Source organism: Octopus bimaculoides, chromosome 5, assembly GCF_046866305.1.
Source record: "Octopus bimaculoides isolate indiv1 chromosome 5, ASM4686630v1, whole genome shotgun sequence".
Classification (NCBI taxonomy): domain Eukaryota; kingdom Metazoa; phylum Mollusca; class Cephalopoda; order Octopoda; family Octopodidae; genus Octopus; species Octopus bimaculoides.
In genome coordinates this window covers 87,503,595-87,528,698 of record NC_142932.1, presented here as the reverse complement: position 1 = coordinate 87,528,698, position 25,104 = coordinate 87,503,595, and the positions used below count along the sequence as shown (strand labels likewise).

Here is a 25,104-nt window from a genome sequence, read left to right as displayed (position 1 = left end):
AGGGGAGCCCTGTAGTAACGCCGTGCGCATGCGTGGAATTCAACAACCAAGCTTTCCCGCTTTGATCGATCTCTTTCTTGCTGGCCAGCGATTGAGCAAGGACGTGTCTAGTTGTCTCTCCATCTTTCGAACTCACGCTAGACAGCTCACATCAATATACCAACGTCCCAACAACCATGTTCTCACACACCGAAGACGTCTCAACAAACAAGATTAAAGATGTATATTTTCCACCTTGAATAAATGTTGTTTGTGTTGATAGTTTGGAGTTCAGCGTTCCGTTCAATTCATAATTTAATATAGGAAAGTCAGGTGTACATCTAATGATGTATAACCCACTTTCCTATATTCGTATATACTATTGGTATATGTTACCTGTGCTATCCCTGGGCATTGGTATTCAGGCACACTATGCATGTAGAGTGCAGATAACAACAGGATAAACAAGAGTTTATCAGGAAACAAATACAAATAAGCAGAAAATGGAGAAAGACTCAGATTAACAAACACATCGATTGGACCACATTTATAGCTTATTTTTTAATACAAAGCATGACATAACAAATAGGTGACGTCACATATCTTACGGCTGTTTCCGTTGCCAAAATGCAGCATTTTGGCAATGGATTAGAAACAGCCATAAGACATGTTATGTCACCTATTTGTTATGTCATGCTTTGTATTAAAAAATAAGCTATAAATGTGGTCCAATCGATGCGTTTGCTAATCTGAGTTTTTCTCCATTTTCTCATTATTTGTGTGTGTGTATATATATATATATATATATATATATATATATATGTACATTTACATATATACATATAAACATATATATGTGTGTACACATATGTATATATAAATATATATATACATATATATACACACACACATATAATTATATATATATATATATATATATATATATATATATATATATATATATATATATATAGGGTGCAATGGGTAAATTATTGGCATTTCATATTTTTAATTTCATGCATGAGCATTGTTTGTTTTCGATTTTTTCAACAACAGAATATAGTAGGGTCAGTTGGGCACCGTCTGTGAGAAAAACAGTACCATGATGCAATTCAAGCTGCCAGAAGTTTGGAAATGACATACTGTACTGCTTGGCATTTGTGACAGAAGCTCCAATATGAACATGTACCGAGAGTAATAAAAATCAAACAACCAGTCAACATCATGGTGTTTGGAGTGATCACTGATCATGGCAACATTATGACTCCATTCATCTTCCTACATGGTCTTGCACTCAACACAGAGGCCTACATCAAGTGCCTGGAGGAGGCAGTGCTGTCCTGGGTCAAGAAGGTGACTGCTGGAAGACCTTATGTATGGCAACAGGACTCTGCACCATGTCACACAAACAGGAGAACCCAGTCATGGCTGTAGGACAATTTCTGTGACCACATCACCCCTGATATCTGGCCACTTAACTCCCCAGACTGCAACCCCCTTGATTATTATGTGTAGGCACAGCTGAGTGAGAGACCAACAAAACTCCTTGTAACACCAAAGATGAACTGAAGGCAAGGATTACAACAGCATTCACCAACTTTAACAAGGAGATCATCCAGAAGAGTTGCAGGAGATTCTGAAGTCGTCTGGAGGTTGTGGTTGAAATCATTGGCGATTTTATTGAATAAATTTACTCTTTAGTATTTCATGACATTTTTATGTAATTTTAGTAAGTATATCTGTTAAAATGAGATATCAGTGTTATTTTCATTTTTGCGTAATTTAGATGACAGTTTATTCATTGAGATTTTGATGATGTGATTGTTTACCTTTAGAATGACATTGTAGGGTTGTTGTGAGAGGCCAGATCAGGTTAGTTTGAAAATAAAACAGGTTGAATATTTGGACTGGATATGACCAGTTATAATTCCAAAGAGTTAAACCCAACTCAACTTTGATCAAAAGTAATCTAGCTGTGATCACCTCATCCAAAGACAATGATTTCAGTATTAAACTTTTCAAGGCATCACTCTATTTTTTAAAACAGCTGTATGTGACAGAAAGTTGATTTGACTGTCATTTCAAGCTGGTTGCCTGACCACATAGAAACCTATTTGTTGGATTATGAGAGATTTGTAACTTAATGAAAAAAACCATTATCAGGTTCAAGTTTGCTGGAAAAATACACAATAAATTTGCAATTTTTTAATGTGTGTCCTTATGGGTTTATTGAGGGAAAAAGAGAAAATATCCGACACTGAATGTCTTCATATTGTTTTATTTAATTCCTAGGTTGTCTATTTTTAACACAATTTTCTTTCTACATTCAGTTATTGTTATTTATTTATTTTGGCATTAATTAATTATTTTTCATGTGCCATTGTTTTACTGTGATAATGAAAACTTCCTCATTCTCACAGTTATATTTTTATCTCTTCTGATGTAATAGAAATAAGGTGCAACCAGGAGAATTATAACAATAGAATAAGCTAGAATAACTTCTGGTCAGCACATGACCAAGGTGTCAGGTTTTCAGAAGGTCTAAAGTTACATTCACGTGTTTAACCTAATTAGTGAAGTTGAAGACAGAAAAAAATGTGAGAATGTGAGAGAGAGAGAGAAGTTTTAAAAGTTCCTAATGAATAATTTATCAATTTTTCAGAGGCTATATATTTAACAATTTCATGATAGTTGTTGGACTCAGGACCTGAATGACTCTATGACTGAGTGGTTGTGTGAATCTGCTTCTTTCATCAACATATGCTGACTGCAACATTGGAAGACTAAGAACAACTGTGTAGATTTATACAGGTACTCATCCTTCCAGGTATGTTCATCAAAACATTAAGCTTCATTAATTATCTGTTTCAGTTCATTTTTAACTTAACAGGATTGTACATAATGTTAATCTTGAAAATTTCAGTTTCATTGGTTGTCATAAATTAATAAAGATAGAGGTGGAACTAAAGATGTTCAGATCTAAAGACGTTTTAATGACCCTATATCTAAAAAATAACCTTTAGACTTTCAGGGTCCATGAAATAATAATATATCATAAAGAATAAAACTTTAGAATGGTACAACAATGCTCTATAAAACAAGAAATAGACTATATACCTGTTGTAATTTGGTTATCTATAGTCCGATGATATTTCGGAATTACAATTCCTTCTTCAGATCTTCTTAAGGAATTGTAATTCCGAAATATCATCGGACTATAGATAACCAAATTACAACAGGTATATAGTCCATTTCTTGTTTTATAGTGCATTGTTGTACCATTCTAAACTTTTATTCTTTACAAACAATACACAATGCTTCAAGTGAACTACAATACTCTCCTATCCTATATATCATAAAATTGTGGGTTATTAGAATATATATTTTTACCTTTAAACAAAAATATCCAACAGAACCTCTTGCCTTAAACTAACTTTGTGTGGGCCTCCACAACAACTTGAGTCAAAGGGGTACCAAGTAAAAAGCTAGTCTTAATATAATGTATCCAGGGAATGCAAGCCAAATGGAGCCAAATCAGAATTAACCTTGAAAGAATTACAAAATCTTGAGTTTATCAAATTTTTAAAACTAAACCTCAAATGTTTTTGGATTGTTGCATCATTGATATAATTAGAAAAAATACCCTTGATAGTTTTCCAACTAAGAAAATGCAGTACTTAATTAAAACATTAGAATTACATGCTAAAATTTAGGTAAAAAATCTTAAATTTGTACAGTTGTATATCTTTTAATAGCAATCTTTTCTACTCTAGGCACAAGGCCTGAAATTTTGGGGGAGGGGCCAGTCAATTAGATCGACCCTAGTATGCAACTGGTACTTAATTTATTGACCCCAAAACAATGAAAGGCAAAGTTGACGTTGGAGGAATTTGAACTCAGAACGTAAAGACAGAAGAAATACAGCTAAGCATCCACCTGGCATGCTCATGATTCTGCCAGCTCACCACCTTCTTTTAATAGCAATTGATCACAACAGGGCATATTTTCTTCTAACTTCTTTTACAAAATTGTGTCGAGTCACTTAAATTTAAACTTGACATAAATTTCAATTGGAGTGTTCCACAAATAATTTCATATTGTTGTTAATACTGATCTTGCATTAAATTAGTTAATTCTATTTAAGCAGGCCAATGATGCAGTGGCAGCATAGGAATCTAAGGTTACCTGTTGTTTGGCCCTTAGGAAACCCCAACTGTGCAGACCAATTATCAAAATTAGTCTGGTCACAATGATCCAATCTTTCTTCCAAGCATTGTGTATTTAGGACTACATTATCCAATGTGTCTCTTCCTTTTGAAGATGGTTAGGTGTAAATTTGAGGAAATGTGAGATAAGGTAAGCTGTATTATAGTTTGGTTTGGGACCAAATGGCACACTCTGCCTTATATTCATAAGACAACCATAGAATTACATTGAAAGATACGAGGATAAGCTAGAACACTGATAGATTAAGTATTTAATAATTTGGTGCTAACTCCACAGAAGGTCTTCTAGAATGACTTCAGAGGAACATTATACTTTTCAGGAATATTTGGAATTTATGGCCCATGATCTCCAAACTTTCTAATTATTTCACATCCATTGTCACTTTACTCCACCCTTTTTTATACTTTTTAAAATCATATACACTGATTATTAATCAATTACCAGAATCAGTGTGCGTGTGTATTAATATTGTGACACTACCATTTCTTATATCCTGTCAAGGTGTTCACAAATAGATTTATTATATCACTCTTACAGAATAAATATTCTGATAACAACTGAGTGAACATAGTTTTATTCTTCTGCAGCAAGTTAGCCCTTTGCTTATCTAAAGCATTTTCACAAGATTGTCCTAAACAACCTCCATATTTGTTTTCAGACCTGTTAGTCTTTGTGTCATATGTTCTGAGTAGCATAAAACTTACTTTCCTTTCATAAGTTCAAAGTTACTTTAGTAGTTGAAAACACTTGGGAATATGTATCATATGATGCATAGGTGCTAGGGAAATATGTCCTGCATTTAACATATAATACACACATAATGGGTTAAGTTGGAAGAAGAGAACAGAATTCTTTGCCTATGTAAATGAGATTTAATCCAACTAAAACAGTTTAAATAGGGTAATATATTAAAATTGCCTCCTTGCACTTTTTTATTTAATATCTTTTGTGTTCTGATTTTTTTTTTAATCTTGAACCATGAGGATTCAATATTTAGAGATGGTTACTTTATAAATTTCTGACTGTTTTCCAGAAATTTATAACAAGATGTGATCCTCTGACCAGTCTTGGAGGGCATGTCTCTGAATGAAATCTCTGTTAGGACATGATGACTCTTCTAACCATGAAAAACAGAAGTTAAATGACAATGGTGATGAGGATGACACCCGTTATATCTGTCTGTCTGTTTGTCTACCTGAATGTGTGTGTGTGTGTGTATGCAGCACTCTAACAACTAGGTGCATGGCCTAGTGGTTAGGGTGTTGTATTCACAATTGCTAGATCATGGTTTCAATTTCCTGATCAGGCAGGGCATTGAGTTCTTGAACAAAACACTTCAATTCATGTTGCTCTGCAATCATTTTGACATTCGATGTGCATTACATTAGTGCAACTGTCCAGGTAATGTTGATTCGATAGAGAAAGTAAGCTTATGTGAACACAAACATTTGATCACCATGAACAAATCATCTGAGTGATAATTCAGCAAGATATTGCTGAACCCTCATCCATTATCTAATGAAAGGAGAGTCCATAATGTATGTGTGTATATATATATATATATATATATATATATATATATATGTGTGTGTGGAGAATGGAGAAACAAACGCAAGAAGAAGCAAGTCAATTGGGCTAGTTAGCCATTGATTTAATTATGTGGAGATTATATAATGAGTCATTTACGATCGTTTCAATGTGCCAAATGGTTTGGCAGATCTCTTCAGAATGTTGAGAAGTATGTTAGAGTTCATACTATCCCCTGGTTGCTTAGATACTTCAGACTACCCTTGAAATATTGAAGCAATCCTATCATTTACCTATATATGTATATATATATATATACAACACTTACACATACACTGCATATATATATATATATATATATATATATATATATATATATTAAAAATGAGAAATACTTCATATATATATATATATATGTATATATATACGCATGCATACATGTGCACACACACACACATGCACACATACACAAATGTATATAGTCAACTACCCATGTAAATCCATCAAATGGGAATTACTTAGTTTCAGATTTCAGATATTTATTAATTTTAGACATTTTTCATAACATTTTGGAGAAAACAATTACTCAGTTTCATTTATTTAAAATATATTTGTATTTTCTAAAACCAATTTTTCAATTCAGAAATAATAGCTGTTATCCTTTCCTGAGTTCCTGGTTTTGGATTTACCAAAACTATTTATGAAGATGGGTGAGTATAACCATTTATAATAATTGTTTTTATAATAATTGTTTTTATAACACAATATATATAACAATCTAATAAGCAAAAGAGGTAAATGTTTAATATACTAGACAACTAGATGATTGGTAAACTTAGTATTATGTCTGTGGCTAAGACATCTATCTCTCATACTGCCTACTCCACCAAGCTGTAAATAAGTAAATTGACAAATAGTTTGTTAGCTTGTAGAGTACGATTCAACTTTGTGGGTAGGATTTGAACAATGAGCACTAGTTTACATTGATAATGGATTCAAACTAGTCCCAAATACTAGGAAATATTTGGGGAATAAACTGAGAGATCAAACTCCCATCAACCAAGAGATCTAACACTAAGATCAGTTGAGAGAGTAAATTCTGAGCAGGAGTTCCTTAAGAAAGTACTGCATTGTTAACAGTGTATGTATGTATGTGTGTGTGTATGTATGTATGTGTGTGTGTGTATGTATGTATGTATGTATGTATGTATGTATGTATGTATGTAATAAGACAGGAATTTCTGGTATTTGTTTTAATTGTGTAGTTACAATTGTTTCAATACAACATGGGGAATGCGTTTCATGAACATTCAACTAAAGGTGGTGCCCCAGCATGGCCATAGGCAAATGACTGAAACAAGTAAGAGAATAAAAAGAAAAAAGAATATATATGCTATGAATTCATTATATTTGTATTAATATAAATATTTATGCATATGAAATGTATTTCTCACGTTCTATTGCGACAATTGTAAATACAGAATTAAAAATAATGTCATAAATTTCACTTCTTGTTTTAATATATCCTTACTCTATGACTAATATACTTGACTGGGAATTTCAAATGTATAACCAGTTTTTTCTTAGAGTACATTTGTACAATTGATAGCTAAGTTTTGCAGAAGTGCTTCATGTGGACACAGCTTGGATTTTAATCCTTTTCATATCTTATATACACATATACCTACCTACCTACCTACTTACCTACGTATCTATCTATCTATCTATCTCTCTCTCTCTCTCTCTATATATATATATATATATATACATACATATATTTATACATACACACATACATACATGGATACTTGCATGCATACACATATATATGTATATAGACATACATACATGCATACATGCATATATATATATATATATATATGAATGTTGACTCTCCCTCTCTCTCTCTGTATATATATATATATATATATATATATATATATATACAGAGAGAGAGAGGGAGAGTCAACATCCATTGATAAGGTTGCAAAAGCAATAAAAATTTTGGAAGAAAAAATAAAAAATAAATGGAGTGGAAATTGAACTGGTAAGTGTGTTAGATAATAACACAGTAAGACAATATGACTCTCTCCAGACACAATACACACACACACACACCCATTCACACATATATATACACGCATATACATACATACATACATGCATACATTTCCCTTGATCAGAAGGCTAGTTCATTGCAGGGTCACCTGTCTACAGCTGAGTGGACTGGAGCAATAACTTTTTTCAAAAAATAGCCTTTATACCTAAAAACTGTATTAAGTAATTTTTACTAAGACTTTCATATATATATATATATATATACATATATATATATATATATATATATATATATATATATATATATATATATATATATATATATATATATATGTATATATATAGGGTGGACCAAAAGTCACCTGACAGTAAATAAAAAAAATCTCATAAATACTTAATATTCAATTTTATTTATTTATTCCAATTATGAACGTTTAATAAGTGAATGCTGTGAGTTAAAATCACCGTTTTTTTTTTCAACATTTGTCTATTTATTAGCAAAGTCTCATATTTAAGATAATCTTTTGTTTTAGTCTTGGACTTAATTGGTTTTGATTTACTGTCAGGTGACTTTTGGCCAACCCTGTATAATATATATATATATATATTAGAAAAATAATAAGGTACTCAGAGATCTGGAAGAATCTATTAGGGTAGATGCAAGCGCTAATATATGATTTATAAAAACGTGACATATTAATAAAAATCTGTAAATGTACAACCATCCAGATCTCTGAGTACCTTATTATTTTTTCTAATATATAGTACCTGTAAATCTTCTCCAAACCTTCTAAAATATATATATATATATATATATATATATATATATATATATATAAGTTTTGAATATAAACATTGTTTTTCTAAATACTGTCTTACTTACTGGATACAGTCCAATGATTAAAATCAGTAAAAGAATATAAAAGTAACAATACAGACACACACATACACGTCGATGGTGAATTTATAAAGTAACATAAAAGATAATCTGAGCAACGTAGCTGGGAAACTTTCTTGATTTCAACAAAAATCCCAGGCTGATCTACCAATAAAACTATTTTAACATGTTTGTTGACTAAATATATATATTGATTGTCATCTCGTGAAACAAGATTCTTTATCATTTGTAAGCAGAAAATGCTGTTCTTATAACAATAGAACTGTTTTTTCTCACACTGAAGAACAGGTGAAAATACTTCTGTCAGTGACATCACGTGTCCGGTTCTGAGAAACAGAAACAGATTTTGCAATTAAGAAATTACTCACCTGGCAACATTTATGAGTTTGACTCTCGTGTCAGGTGGACAAAGTGGATTTTCTTACACTGATCCCTTCCATAATTATCATTGCCATTATCATCATCATCATCATCATCATCATCCTCACTCCACCACCACCACCACCACCACCATCACCACCACCACCACCACCATCACCACCACCACCACCACCATCACTACCATCTTCATTATGAGATAAAAAAGACAGTAGATGTTACAGAAGTAAAGGTAACGTGTATGTTCTATGTGTGCGTATGTATGATGATCTTAATGTGTAATAGGTCGTTCTACAACCATTCACATCCACCCACTCACACACATGCATCCATACACACCTACCCACTTAGATACTTCTTCACACACCAGTCATCATTATAGTGCTCTGCCAGTAGAAGAGTTAATCTCATCATCCATTGAATTCTCACAAATGCTCACGCATGCACATACACACACACAATACTCACACACACATATTTTCATAATTATCATTTTCATTACTTTACATCTGCTTTCCATGCAGCCATGGGGTGGATAGGTCATTGCTATTCTCCTAGACAGGCCAAGGAGTGACATACTGCCCATAGTTTTCATTTGGGGCTTGACTTCTATGACCGGATGTCCTTTCTTATACCAGCCACTTTACAGAACATATGGGGAGCATTTTTTTCATGACATCATCCACAGGGCTGGATTAAGACCCATAGAGGTACTAAGCACTCAGAAGGTTTAGGTGCCCTCAAGTATATATGTAAATAGTTCAAAATGTAAACAGAACAAATTAAAAATGTAAACGATAATAAACCATAAAATAAATTTTTATTTTTCAAAATGAAACAAAATTCCCAGTAAGATGGAAAATAATGTTTATTTTTGTATGCTTCCATTTTATTTATGTTTGAAAAGTTTTCTCCTTTTTTTTTTCTAATTGCAAAGTGTTCTTATCTGAGAAAAACGAAAGCATGTTTGGTTGGAAGTTTGTTCAAAAGATTCGTTGCATAGCCTTTCCTCTTGTCTTTGATGGGTTGGGATAAAAATTGGCCCTTTCTCATCTTGTATGAGGAATACCGAATGTCTTCACGAACTACCTGCCTGATAAAAAAACTCAGACACTCCCATGTCCGTGGCAAAGAACCTGATTGATTTGGAGGGATCATTGTCAATCATGTCCTGGATCTCACCAACAAATTCAGGAGTTCTTTTCTTATCAGAACAATCAGAGTGAGTTTTCTGAGCTGCTGTACCTTTGTAATCACCATTAGATTCATCCAATTCTTTCCAAATCCTCTGCACTGTCCTCAGATTGACACCCAAACACTCTGAAATGTTTGTATTGGAGCTTCTGGCATGAATGCCAAGCAGTACAGCATGTCATTTCCAAGTTTCTGGCAGAGTGAATTGGATCATAGTACTATTTTTCTCACAGTTGGTGCCCAACTCTCCTTACTATACTGTGTAGTTGACAAATTAAAAATATAAAATGGCAACAATTTACCCATCGCACCCTGTATATATGTGTATATACACAAACACATACAAATGTATGTGTTTATGCAAGTGTGTGTATGTATCTATATGCTTTAATGCATTCAAATATACTAACATATATATATATGTGAATACTTACACTCACACACACACACACACACACACACACATATACATACATATAAATTAACGTGATAAAATGTTTTATTTTTTTTCAGCTGAACATACAACTGAGAATTCTGTGGAAACAACGCCATATCATGGAGATAAAATTTTGCCAGAAGAAGATATCATTATCATTATTATTGCTGCCATATCTTCAATTTGTCTCTTAGCAGTCATACTTGCCTGCATTTGGCGGAAAGTGTCAAAGAGAAAGGAAGATGATATGGAATCTGGTGAGGACAGTATATTTTATCATTGTCAAGAATAAATTTATAATGTACATCTATCTATCTATCTATCTATCTATCTATCTATTTATCTATCTTTCTGTCTGTTTGCATGAAATAGAGAGTAGTAAAACAGTCAACAACTGACAAGCAAGTTATCTTCTCTTGATATTTTGTCCTGTATTTACCTCTCATGTGTTTATGTATTTTTTACTCTTTGGTGATGTCCTGTACTTAATGTGTATTTTTTTATTTATACAACTATATATATATATATATATATATATATATATATATATATATATATATACATATATTCTTTTATTCTATTTTTTTTACTTGTTTCAGTCATTTTGACTGTGGCCATGTTGGAGCACCACCTTTAGTTGAATAAATTGATCCCAGGACTTATTCTTTATAAGCCTAGTACTTATTCTATCAGCCTTTTTTGCCAGACTACTAAGTTACGGCATATAAACACACCACTATTGGTTATTGAGCGATGATAAGGGGACAAACACAGACATACAAATACATACATACATATATATATATATATATATATATATATATATATATATATATATATATATATATATGTCAGGCTTCTTTCAGTTTCCATCTACCAAATCTACTCACAAGGCTTTGGTCGGCCCGAGGCTATAGTAGAAGACACTTGCCCAAGGTGCCACACAGTGGGACTGAACCCTGAACCATGTGATTGGTAAGCAAGCTACTTACCACACAGCCATTCCTGCACCTAATATATATATATATATATATATATATATATATATATATAGTTGCTATTATGTTAAACTGTTGTATGTCCAAATTTGGCCTAATACGTTTTTTTCAATATTTAATTTTTCTTTTGGTCAAACTATCATATCTCCAGCTGCTTCAGACGCCTAGATATCAAAAACTGTCAAAGGTGTAGTACAATGGTTTTGCTATGGAATGGTGAAACTATTTTTCCGTTTCCTGAAAAAGCAACGTTTTGGACTTACAACACTTTTGCATAATAGCAACAATATATATATATATATATATATATATATATACATATATATATATATATATATATATATATATATATATATATATATATATATATATATATATATATATATATGTATATATATATATATATATATATATGTATATATATATATAGTTCTAGGGAAAAGAACCAAGTTTCATGAACTCATCAATGAAAATCCACTATCACATATAGAAAAATTAATAATAAATTGATTTCAATTGAGTTTTTACCTGTAATTTGGGATTTTGTCCCTAATATTATTATATATATATATATATATATATATATATATATATATATATATAATTGCATAATAGCAACGATATAAGAACTACTGCAGTAAGTGTGTGAATCTGAGAAGGGAATATGTTGAATAAAATCATAATTAACTGATCCTCTTGTATTTTCATTTGCGAAAGCCAGGAGCTTCTCAACACCCCATCGTATGTATGTATGTATGTATGTATATACATATGTATGTATGTATGTATGTATGTATGTAGGTAGGTAGGTAGGTAGGTAGGTATATATGTATGTATGTATCATCATCATGATCATCATTATCCTTTAATGACTGTTTTTCATTCTGGCATGGGTCGGGTGGTTTGACAGAAGCTGGCAAGTTGGAGCCTCCATTGACTGCTTTGATACTTTCTATTGCTGGATGCCCTTCCTAAAACCAGCCACTTTATAGAGTTTACTGTCACCAAGTAACTTGCAGACAAAGACCGTTTGGCTGGAAGAGGGAGCAGTACTGAGGGAAATAGCTTTGTGCCTGATGAGAGGTTAAAGGTTAAACAGAGGGACAGAGATAGGTGTCTTACTGTGGAGGAGATACTTGGCTACCTAAGTAGGAAAAGAAAGGAGAGAATCGAGAGATAAAGCTAGAAAGAAAGATAGAGAGACAGTGAGAGAGGGCGGGAGGGAAAGAGAGAGAAAGAGAGAGAGAGAAAGTGAGAGAGAGAGAGAAAGTGAGAGAGAGAGAGAGAGAGAGAGAAATAGATGGTGTTGCAGAAGCATTGGGATCTATCCACATGGAACAGTGGTGGGGAATATAAGTGGTACAGAGGGGATAGAGGGTTATGTTTCATAAGAGTGTTAGAGGAGATGTTTAGAGATGGGGGAAGAGGTGAATGCTGTAAGTGGTGGTGAGAAAAATTGGAGTGGCTGGGGTAGGTATGGTAGGTATTTGAGGGCATGGAGAATGTGTGGACAGGTATGTGAGAGATAGTGGAGGTGCCTGAAGCAGGTGGTGATCATGGGTGGTGGGATGGTGGGGGCTTTAGGATGATGGGTTTTGGGGGAATTTTGAATTGACAGAAGACAGATTGTGTATGTTGTGTGTGTGTGTGTGTTTGTGCATGTGTGTCTGTGTGCATGTGTGTGTGTGTGTGTGTGTGTGTGTGTGTGTGTGTGAGGGGAGCATGGCTATAAAAGACATGCTTGTATATGGCCATGATTTTACTTATAAATACACCTGAATAAATAGTGCTGTAGTTAGCAGAGTAATGGAGGGATGGGTGTTAGAAAAGTGAGAGGTGGGGAATGCTTGGCATGTACAGACTGGATACAGTGTCTGATGTAAGCAATTTGCTTTTAGGACCTCATTTTTTGTTGAGATGGACAGGTCTTCTTGAGCATAACAAATCATAAATCATCTCAATCCTTTGTCATCTCCTCCATGAGGCTCAACAATGTGATGATGGTCTTCAATATTTTGTCCATGTCTCCTTGGGTCTCTTATTTCGTCAGGTAACATCCATTTTTAATGATCAGCACTTCTTTATGCAACTGTCCTCATCCACATCCATCAAATGACCATCCCAGCATAGTTTTCTCTCATGCACACTACATCTGATGCCTCTCATGCCCAATTTTTCTCTCAATACATTAACACTTGTGGTACATGCACTCTGTCATTGCACTTCCAGATGAACACACTAGATTCTTTTCTTTCTAGTCTTTGCATATCATTTGCATTCTTGGCCTATGTTTCACTATAATGTAGCATTGCTGTTCATACACAAGCATCATACAATCTACCTTTCACTCTATTATTCACATAGGTAATAACTCCCTGAACTTTCTCCAGCTAGTTCATATTCTAGCAACTGTACTTTCAGTAGTTTTGTTCAAAGGTCACTATGCTCACAAATGTTGAGACATCCTCGTTTTTAGTCAATATATCCACAATAGTACCAAAGGCACATTCAACTATGTTGTTGGGAATAGCAAAAGCACTTGCTGAGTCTAAGTATTATAATATTGATGCAAAATAAATAAGACAATTTGATATGTGTAAAATATGTGTTTTTGGTTTTAAAAAAAAGTGAAAAAATGATTTCACATTTTATATAAAATATTTAAAATTATTTTTCTTATAGAATTAAAACCTGGGAAAATTATTCCAAGGATAGGTAATGTATTCTCTTTGATTTATAAATTGTTTTACTTTTCATTTTCATAAATTAATCAGTGGCCATAGCTATGACTTGTGACTAGTCCTCCATCCAGGTGTGTAAGACTGATGTGGCTAACTTGAGCACTGTAGGATAGTATTTTCAGAAAAATGTGAGTGAGGAAGAAATTCCAGGTGGGAGAATGATCTTGAGGAGCAAAAGTTGGGGACAGTGTTTAGTGTGGTTTAAATTAATCCAACACACTCTGTACAAAACAATTTCTTGATCATTCCATTTCAAATGATTATCTATAAAAGTATTTAATCCATCAAAAACATATCTAATCTATAGTCACTGGGAGGAAAATTATCTACAAAGTTAAGAATAACTCAGTAATTAAATATTAAATTAAAAATACCAGCAAGGATTGCTCATTTGAAATTATGTGTCCAAATCATTTTGAATAGGGTTACAGATTTAATATTTTGTATTTTAATAAAGATAATGATTACTGCATATTAGAATAAATACCTGGAGTTTATACCTGGATGTGATATGGGGCTCATCTCACTCTTTCTGATTTTGAATCCTAGATCTACATTCCACAGGAATATAAAAAAAATTAAAAAGAAGGCTTGAGACAGCATGTTGCATTTTGTAATTATAGTCTGTATTTGCAATAATGCTATTCATATTATGTATATTCTGATTGTTAGAAAAGTTACACTGTATACCCTCTGCTCATAAGAGGTAACTCAAAGGGTAAGCATTGAGAAGGGCATATGGCTGTAAGCCATTGCCTCAAAATATCCTGTTCAACCCATGTGAGTATACAAAAATGGATGCTAAAAAAAATTATGATGATGATGATGAGGAGGATTTAGAGCATAATTTTCATCCTTAGTTTTTGAAATTCTCCTCATTCTTCTAACAGAAGGAATTCCTGAATCTTTCATTCCCTTCATTAATAGAGTTTCTTCGATTTTAATTTGAAGCAAAGTATAGTCTTTAGAAATCCATCTCCAAAGCCACCATTAAACTATCAAGTGAATTATTCTAAATGTTTTAATTTTAAAAGATATAGCCAATAATGTATTTTTTCTATTTTTCAGTAATCACTCCTGCAAGCGAGGTACCCAAGTAAGTCCTGAACATTTATTAATTTTTGTTACCATCTTTTAATTCCCTGAAAATTTGTAGAAGTACTATGATAGAAGACTGGTATACACTTATCTAGTAAAATCAATTGAATTAAGATATTAGTAGATGTTCAGTGATTGAATGTACTTTCTGTTTGTCACTCTTACTTGTCACATGGGATGTAAATTATTTTAGGTACCATCAAATATTTTGATGGTTCAACAATGTGCACCATTATAGATAGGAGAGCAGTACATCTTATTGGGGATTAGTACTGGTAGGTGGTGGAGTAGGACATTCTGGTGGATTCATTTGTACTCCAAGGTCGGAAGTGGTGAAGTAATACTCCATGGCAAATAATTTATATTCCAGGAGGGGCAATTTGTACTCCAGGATAGGCATTTTATACTCTAGGGTGGGTGATTCATACTCCAGGATGGGGGATTTATACTCCAGGTCAAGCAAATTATGCTCCAGGATGGGTGATTTATACTTCTAAACTATTTAGCTACTGATCAATATACTAAGATGATGACTTTCCAGATTATTGACCACAACTTTAGAGTGTAAATTTTACAAAATTCACCTTTTTTTTTGTACTGCTTAGTTGGAGAAGGAAAGGTGATATTTTAAGCCCTTATTTTAATTTTTTATTGAGTGGAGGGATTCTGAGATTGGTGGTAGGAAGAGAAGGTTATTCTCAATACAGAGATGTGACCCAAATGCTTTCAACAAAGTGGACTCTGCTAAAGGAACACAAATATTGGATGGTAGCATTAAACTAGACCATAAATAAAATCTACAATTTATGTTTCAATCAAGTTGGTCCCCAATCATCATCAGGAGGTGTTAAATTCCTGGATGTAAATGTAGACCAAGATAAAATTATTGTCATTAAAATAGTTTGGTGAGATGAATGATAACACTAAACTATGAGGAAGCTTCGTGTGGGCAGGCTTCTATGTTGTCATTTGGCTATCTAGAAATCCCACCATATTAACTTAGTAGAAGGAAGGAGACTTTGAATAATGTATTCTTGATATAATATGTCTGAATACAAAAACAGGATGGTCATAGCTGGAATGCCATTGCTCAAAAGTCAACTGGATCAGGGTTGACTTGGTTCTAAAGAACAATAATGAAAGATGGCCTCTTTTAACTAAATATTGGGATCTTTTTTAAAACGGGGGCCACATTTTTCATTAATGTTTTACGTAGTGTTTTTGGTACCGAAAGACTTTCAAACTTCGTATACTTATCTATTTTGTGTTATAGAACAGAAAAATATTTTTGTATTCGAATTTATTTCATGTAAAAAATTGTCTTATTTCGATAATTTCAACCAATCACTGACAAGTATTCAGTTGTTTACCTTTACTCCTTTGGCTCATTAAGCGATGTAAAGCATATTTAATCTCCATACCTTCGTTTTATTTGCTTTTTTCATTTTAAATTTGCTTTAACCCTAACCTTAACCCTAACCCTAACCCTAACCCTAACCCTAACCCTAACCCTAACCCTAGGGTTAGGGTTAGGGTTAATTGTTTCAGAATCGTTTGTTTATGTAGTCGGCACTTAATGTATATCGGCTGAATGGACGTCAGTGATTGGTTGAAATTACAGAAATACGACAACTTTAACATGGAATAATTTATGGATTTCTTTTTTTTTTAAGAAGACTAAGAGAAAAAGATGTTTTATATGACACATTCTACCAGTGTTCCAAGTTTCAAAGTGTTTCGTTAATGAAAAATGTGGCCCCCGTTTTAAAAAAGATTCAAATATTGAATGATAGCCTGAGATATTTGATACACTGAAGCCACAAATCACCTCTAAGCCTAATTCATAATTTTACTTGAGCAGGGTTGACAAGAATAACTCAGCAACAACATTTACAACTATAACAATAATAACACCTTGAAAACATTAGATGTAGTACAGTTTGAACTCCTAAATTTAGTGCCAGAAACTTTGTACTTCTGGTAACTTTCTGGCAATAAATATTTCTACAAGTATACTTTTTGTTTGTTTTGCAGAGATATAGAAATCCTCATTGATGGACCGATTAAGAATTCATTATATGATTTAAATAATCCGTGAGTGTTTTTTTTTTTTTTTTTGCGTGCGGGTGACACGTAAAAGCACCCACTACACTCTCTGAGTGGTTGGCGTTAGGAAGGGCATCCAGCTGTAGAAACTCTGCCAAATCAGACTGGAGCCTGGTGTTGCCATCCGGTTTCACCAGTCCTCAGTCAAATCGTCCAACCCATGCTAGCATGGAAAGCGGACGTTAAACGATGATGATGAATGTAGATGCATTGGTAGATTTTGGACAGTTGAAACTTCTCACTTGTAATGTCTTTCATAATTATGTATTATTGTAAATATGGCACAAAATATCTAAAGACTTAGCCTTGAGTGAGTGATATTACATACCTATTGTATGGAAGTTGGTTAGAAAAGAGCCGGACATGTTTTCTGGTTATTTGCTGAATGTCATTTGACATGAAAGTGTATGACTGGAAAGCAAGTATTGCACAATGTAGTGACATAGACATCTAATGTGAATGAATGCTATGTTAAAGGAGTGGTTCTCATATCGAGTGCTGTAGGGCACAAACAGACCACATGAGGTGTTGTGGAATATCACAGATTTAAACAAATGCAGGCATACCTCATTATATCTTTTTTCAACTTTACATCATTCTTTTGTTTTTTTTAAGAAATTAATTAAAAAATAAACCTCAACTTCAGTTGACTTATTTGACTTTATATCAATCTTAAAGATATTTAAAAGCATAAAATTTTTTAAAAATTCACTTAAAAACCAATACTGAAGTAAAAAATCAAATAAAACACATGTGAAAATATATAAATAGAACAAGATATAAGCTAATAAACTTTTTCAAATGATTTTCATATCACGTCATTTTTTTAAAGTTAAGTTGTCTTGGAACCAATTACTGGCATAAATTGAAGTGTATCCATATAGTTTAAGCTTTGGGAAAATGTGTTTTTCATAATTATATTATACATAAGTTTTTGGATTTGGATTGCAAGATTCTTTATGTGAGTTCATGTGTTGAAGCATATTCTTTTGTGTCTGGGGAGAGTCATTCTCTTTTAGTGCCTTATAATTTAACACACTCACCAGTAAAATTTCCACTTATTTCCTTCTTTATTTTTCTAAAATTTTCGTTGCGTCTTGCAACCTTTTCAGACTGTGAACAATAGAGTGAAGCTCCTCCACTCCTATTACATGAAACCCATAGCTTCAAAATATGTTGTTCACAAGAACTCAGTTTTGTCACATAACATGAAAATCAACATACTGATGGCAGACTTAAGATAATGAACAACATGTCCCCACTATGCGACCCCTATGAAACGCAAAAACATATACAGAACTTCATGCACTGCAGGCAATTCTCTGGATATGATCAGAAAGATAGGGTTTGAGTATACAGGGGTGCTAGAAAGAAATTAGATAACGTTATATGTAATGATACCAGTGGTACCTGCCCTAGATTTAGAAACAAAGACTGGAATAGGATACAAAGAACTTGTGACAAAGCAAACAGGGTGAACAAGTGGTATAAAACTGACAAATATCAAGGAGTGATGTTTGTAGAGGCCACCTCTGAAGGTGACCAAACTCAACATTAAGATTGTTGAAAAGCCAGGAACTCCATCAGATCACAACTATGTAGGACATACTCCTTTGAGAATACCATATGCACCAATGATAACTGCATGGTATGTAGGATTAGCCCTATCATTAACTGTAGAACTAGAAATATAGTTTACAGCATGATGCATAAAAGGTGCTTGTAAAGACATGAACATGACATACATAGGGGAGACATCTAGGAGCATTGCGATAAGACTAAATGAACATCTGAGACAATATGACGACAAAAAACAGTCTTCCATACTCTACCAGCATGTCAAGGACCAGCATGGAGGCAACCTGGGTCACGTTGACGTCAGCATCTTATCCAAGCACCAAAAGGACCCAACACTTAGACAAATACAGGAGTACATCCTCAGAAATAAAACTTCTCCAATACTAAATAGGAAATATACACATGAATATGCAGAATACATACATATAAATGTACACACATACATACATAAATAGATGCATACACACACATGCATGCATACATACATACATACACACATGCATGTATACACACACACACGCACGCACACACTAACCCATGCACATGCATACAAACAAACAAAAAGGAACGCAGTGTGAATAACAGATAGAATCAAAAGTATTGAAAAGGTTGCAAGACACAACGAAAATTTTAGAAAAATAAAAAAGGAAATAAGTGGAAATTTTACTGGTGAGTGCGTTAAATTACAAGGCACTAAAAGAGAATAACTCTCCCCAGACACAACATTATACACAAGTGTTATTCTTTATTGTATTATACACAATGAATTAAGAGATAGTTTACTATATTTTTAAAACATAACACAATAATGTCCACAACTACATCAACATATCATTCAGTGATTTACTAAATATTTTTTCTTTCTTCTCATTACAGATACATTTATTTGGCAAACAGCTGTAAATATTTCTAACATCCTTGGCTCAGAGATTTTACAAATACATGTTTGTAATACAGAAATTACAAATATGTTTGTTGCAATTTACAGCTATATATCCATCATAATTTACAGTTACATATTTATCACAAGGAATATTTTTTAATTAAATTATACATCATCAAGTAGCTGTAAATATTTTGTGTGAAAATTTCCATTACTTCTGTATGAATGTCTCAAATTACATATACATACCTGTTACCTATAAAGGGTTCCAAACTAAAATTGTTATTATGTATAAATGTATGTTGCAAATTGCAGATTCATTCATGTAAAAAGAAGTTGTAAACAGCTGTATCATAAATCTGCAATAATGGTATGTGTCACGATTTACGGGAACATTGTAGATAATCCTGAGACACAAACATACATTTATATCACAAGTAACTGATACAGACCTGTTACAAATTGGTGACACATGTGTATGTCACAAATCACTGTTGTAGGCGTGTCGTAAATAACTGATATAGATGTGTTGCAAATCACTGACATGTATATATGTCACAAATAATTTATGTATGTATGTATGTATGTATGTATGTATGTATGTATGTATGTATGTATGTATATGTGTGCGTGTGTGTGTGATGTGTGTGTGTGTGTGTGTGTGTGTGTGTGTGTGTGTGTGCGATTCACAAGATGTAAATATATTTCATATCAATAAAACTATTTAAAGAATTTCAAACTTTGTTTTGTGTTAAATTCAAAAGTATTATGAATTAATTGAGAAGGTTCTTTTTGATGTGCTCAGTTCATGCTTATTACAAAATTCATAATTGCAATTAATAAATAAGTCCCAGCGTTGAATCTAAGCAGAGACTTACTTCAGGTCCATAAATTGAAGAATCATCTTCTTTCACCAAAGCTTGATTAAGAGAAAGCATAATTGAATGAGAAAATAAAATTGTTAAGTCAACAGATTCAGGTGCAAAAAGAAATTAAAATTTTGTGCTAAAAAGTTAGGTTTATATAATCATGGCATACAAAATGTTATAGAAGCCTGCATATGATCTGAGTGCTGTAGGTTATCTATACCTGCTGCAAACTGATGATTCATTCATTAGACAGTTGAAAATATCCCCACAGTTTTTACTTTTCATCTTATTACTTGTAAACAACTGCTAAATACACTTTGTAGTTAAGCAGGTAAAACAGTATCCAGAATTGAAATATCTGATTTTCCTATTTGCAGAAACATTTACATCTCAGGAAAATTATGAACGAAAATGTTTAAAAAAAGAGATGAAATATATTTAATATGGATAAAATTATAGAGAATGATAAAAAGTATTTTTTAACAAGAATTTAAAGAAACAAAGTATGGTCTGTGTCAGTTAAACTCAGTTTTTGTAAAAAAAATTAAGTTTGTGGAACTTAAACAAAAAGGGCTCAGTTCATAATGTCAGCTTTCTCCTTTCTGGTATCATAAAAACTAATCTTACTTTACGAATTTATAAGGAGAAGCAGTAACAAAGATTAGTATTTTAGGGACAGAATGCAATGAAAATTGAAATAATGTATGTTGTACTGTAAAATGGGATACTTCTGTTAACGGTTTTATGTCAAAATTTATAAGTAATTGAAGAAATATCAATGTGAGCAATGATAATGGAGTTGAAAACAAAGTGGGCAGTGAATATGAAGGATTTGTTCAAAAGGACCCTGACAAGATGGTACAAAGTCAGTTTTGAGAAACATCAAGATAATCAAAATTTGACATGGTAAAGTTGATGAAATGGGTCACCTGAGAGTTGTAGAAATTTTTCCCAAGATAAAACCCTGCAGCAAATGCCTTTCACATTCTAGTGAGCAGCAACTTATTAAAGACAAATGTACACATCTTTATATTGACCTTCGCTGCTTCATGTGTTCGTATTGTATATCCATCTCCATCCATCTATTTTCTCTTTTCTCTGCTCACTATTCCTGGGAGGGTTTGGGATAGAGTCTCAGGCACCTTTTCCATAGGGTCCAATCAGAGGCAACCCTCATTAGACTTCTGGCTGCATTCTCAAACGAGAACAACTGAGGCTATGCACTTTATCCATACATCTTGTTTCTGGCCAACCCCTAGGTCTCCGGCTCATTGGCTCGGCTTGAAGAACCCGTTTTGAAATTCTTTCCAGCGACATTCTAGTCGCATGTCCATAGTACTGGAGCTGCGATCCTTCCATGCGGAAAAGTAGCAGTTCGACCTGGAGAGACTCCCTGATCTTTGAGCTTTGTACCCTGTCGAGTAACGTTACTCTAGAGGCTCCTCGAAGGGATCCTATTTTGGTTGCCTGTATTCGTGATCGTACTGTTTCGGTCATTACCCAACACTCACGATCGTAGGTGAGGAAAGGTACAAGAATCGAAATGAAGATAGCGAGTTTGGCTCTTTGTTTTAGAACCTCTTCTTCTCTGAGGATCGAATGCTGGTGCCGGCGCATTACTGTATCAGCACCTAGAATTCTAACATCCAATTTAGCACCCTACCTTCCATCACAGCGCCGAAATACTTAAACTTCTCCGCTTATCTCAGTAACGTTCCTCTAACAAGCAGTGTGCACTGAGAAGACGCGTTTGAGAGGACCAATGCCTGTCTTCGTAACACTAATTCTCATCCCTGCTTTGCAACACTCGCAGTAAACCCATTTAGTGCAGGTCGAAGATCACCTTCTGATGAGCGAAGTGGCACCATGTTGTCTGCAAATATCAGTCGACCAATCCTATACCCACTGATTGCGATACTTCTACAATGGCTGCGCATATCAATCCAGAGCATACAAATTATGAAAAAGAGAAGCGAAAATACACAGCCCTGCCGAAGTCCAACACCCATGTTGAAAGGTTTCGACTTTGCACCATTTACATAAACATAAACACCTGGGCATTTGTAAAGGGACTTCACGGCAACCAGAAGTTTCCGACTAATCCCAAACTCTTGCAAAATCCTCCTCAGCATGTCTGTGATATGTAGTCGTATGCCTTTTGGAAGTCTACAAAACAAGCATACACTTGGCATTATTCCCACGATTTCTCGAAGACAGGGCTTTGAGTGAATATCACCGGAGTGATATTTGATTACTTTATAGTTTGTCTGAGTGTCGGTTTGGTGTCTGGAATGGGATAGCTTACCTCATGGGCAAGCTCTTTGACTTTGGTTGGTAATCTACCTAGGAGAAGGAAATCTCCGAAATAAAACCCGAGGTCTTGGAAGTTTCTATTTTTGTCAATTTGTTGTCCGGCGAAAGTCTTCTTGGGCCAATAGGTGGGGGTAGTGCAGTGTAAGCTACACCCACTGAAAGTTATTCATCTGCACAGGTACTTCCTGTACTCCAAATCTTAGTAAAATCATTTATTGGTTGGTTGGCAGAAACCTAAAAATGCACTTGTAACTTACTCTAAAATGTCTCAGATTCAGTAAATAGCAAGAAAGGCTTGGGCACATCAGGGGAATAGGTCTGGTTCGACAGGTGTCCCTTTGTATCACAGGCTGGACCGGTCATCATCCTGCCACTGTGGTCAAACAATCTTCAAGAAAAAGTAAATATAAACATCCTTTGAATTTCGGTTGTTGGAATGTGCGCACGCTTCTTGACAATAAGTCTCCAGGGTCTGATGGAATCTGAGCAGAAGTCTTGAAATATGGGGGTGACAAAATGTTTGAACTCTTAAATATATTAATTTGTTACTGTTGGAGAACTGAGAAAGTGCCTCAAGACTGGATTGATGCCATTTTAGTCTCCTTGTATGAATCGGGGCCAAAGGATCTGTGTGGTAATTTTCGTGGGATTTCGCTTTTGTCTGTGGCTAGAAAGGTACTTGCCCGCATGTTAGAACGTTTAAATACTTTTATAGTTCCAAATAGAGTGTCTGGGTCTCAGTGTGGTTTTCGTTCCTCAAGGGGCACAGCTGATTGTATCTTTACTGTCAGACAATTACAAGAAAAGTGACTGAACAGAATCTTGCTCTATACCATTGCTTTATTGATTTGAGAAAAGCATTCGATACTGTTAATCGAAATGCTTTGTGACTAATTCTAAGGAAAATAGGTTGAAAAAAACAGTTGTAATGCATCAACCTGTGTGTTTGTAACCCCACTAAAATTTTTGTTAAGGGAAAGTTACTTGAGGTTGTCGATTCATTCATCTAACTTGGAAGCTCTGTTCAAAATGATGGAAATCTTGATACAGAAATATAGCTGCGAATTCACAGGACAGCAAAAGCATTTGGTGGCTTGGAGTCATACATTTGGTGCCAGCAACATATAAATAAGAATACTAAGCTGGCTCTTTACAAATCATTTGTCTTACCATCCCTGTTGTATTCCTATGAAACTTGGACTTGTTATGAAAGGCATTTTAAACTGTTTGAACAATTCCACCAAAAATGCCTTCATCGTATTTTAAAAATTAAATGGAGTTCTTTTACTCCAAACACAGATGTCCTTGCATCTGCAGGCATTACCTCAATTAAAGCTATGATTTTGAGGAACCAATTGAGATGGTGTGGCCACATTGTTCGAATGGCAGATGAACGCATGCCGAAACAGCTGTTTTATGGTGAGCTTGCAGAGGGGAAACCTAAAAAGAAGGTTTAAGAACGGCATAAGGACTACTATGAAGTTATTTGGAATGGTTCCAGAAGATATAGAAACCCTTGCTTCAGATCGAGATGGATGGCGAACAAAGGTGTGGAGTGGAGTAAAAGCATTTGAAGAGGCCAAGATAACGCAAGTAAGACTCAAAAGAGATCTAAAGAAGAATGTAACGATCGAGAAGGTGAGTGACAATGACCTTTTTGTGTGCACAGCCTGTGACAGACCGTGCCTGTCTTTGGCTGGCCTCAAATTTCATCTGCGAACGCATGGAAAACGAACCTCTACCAACTATTCTGACTATATGTCTGTGCATACCTTTGAATGCAGTGTATGCCAGAAGGTTTGTAAATCCAACGGAGGCCTC

General features: G+C 34.0%; 2 protein-coding genes across 2 annotated transcripts; one reads left to right on the top strand and one right to left on the bottom strand.

Annotated features, from left to right (window-relative positions):
- The first annotated feature begins 2,648 nt into the window (after positions 1 to 2,648).
- Positions 2,649 to 20,840, top strand: LOC106876068 (uncharacterized). Its single transcript, XM_014924475.3, has 7 exons — positions 2,649 to 2,806; positions 6,377 to 6,443; positions 10,775 to 10,954; positions 14,378 to 14,410; positions 15,505 to 15,532; positions 17,569 to 17,628; positions 20,095 to 20,840. The coding sequence occupies exons 2-7, from the start codon at positions 6,434 to 6,436 to the stop codon at positions 20,129 to 20,131; spliced, it is 348 nt and encodes a 115-aa protein (XP_014779961.1). The 5' UTR covers positions 2,649 to 2,806; positions 6,377 to 6,433; the 3' UTR covers positions 20,132 to 20,840.
- Positions 20,841 to 22,146: 1,306 nt separating this feature from the next.
- Positions 22,147 to 22,587, bottom strand: LOC106876059 (uncharacterized). Its single transcript, XM_014924463.2, has one exon. The coding sequence runs from the start codon at positions 22,585 to 22,587 to the stop codon at positions 22,147 to 22,149; it is 441 nt and encodes a 146-aa protein (XP_014779949.2).
- Positions 22,588 to 25,104: the final 2,517 nt, after the last annotated feature.

Bases quoted from the DNA above. Each gene is read 5' to 3' on its own strand.
- LOC106876059 (XM_014924463.2), bottom strand. From the start codon at position 22,587: ATGCGCCGGCACCAGCATTCGATCCTCAGAGAAGAAGAGGTTCTAAAA.
- LOC106876068 (XM_014924475.3), top strand. The intron at 14,411-15,504 runs GTAATGTATTCT...TCTATTTTTCAG, and splicing joins GAAAATTATTCCAAGGATAG to TAATCACTCCTGCAAGCGAG. The intron at 17,629-20,094 runs GTGAGTGTTTTT...TTCTCATTACAG, and splicing joins TTATATGATTTAAATAATCC to ATACATTTATTTGGCAAACA.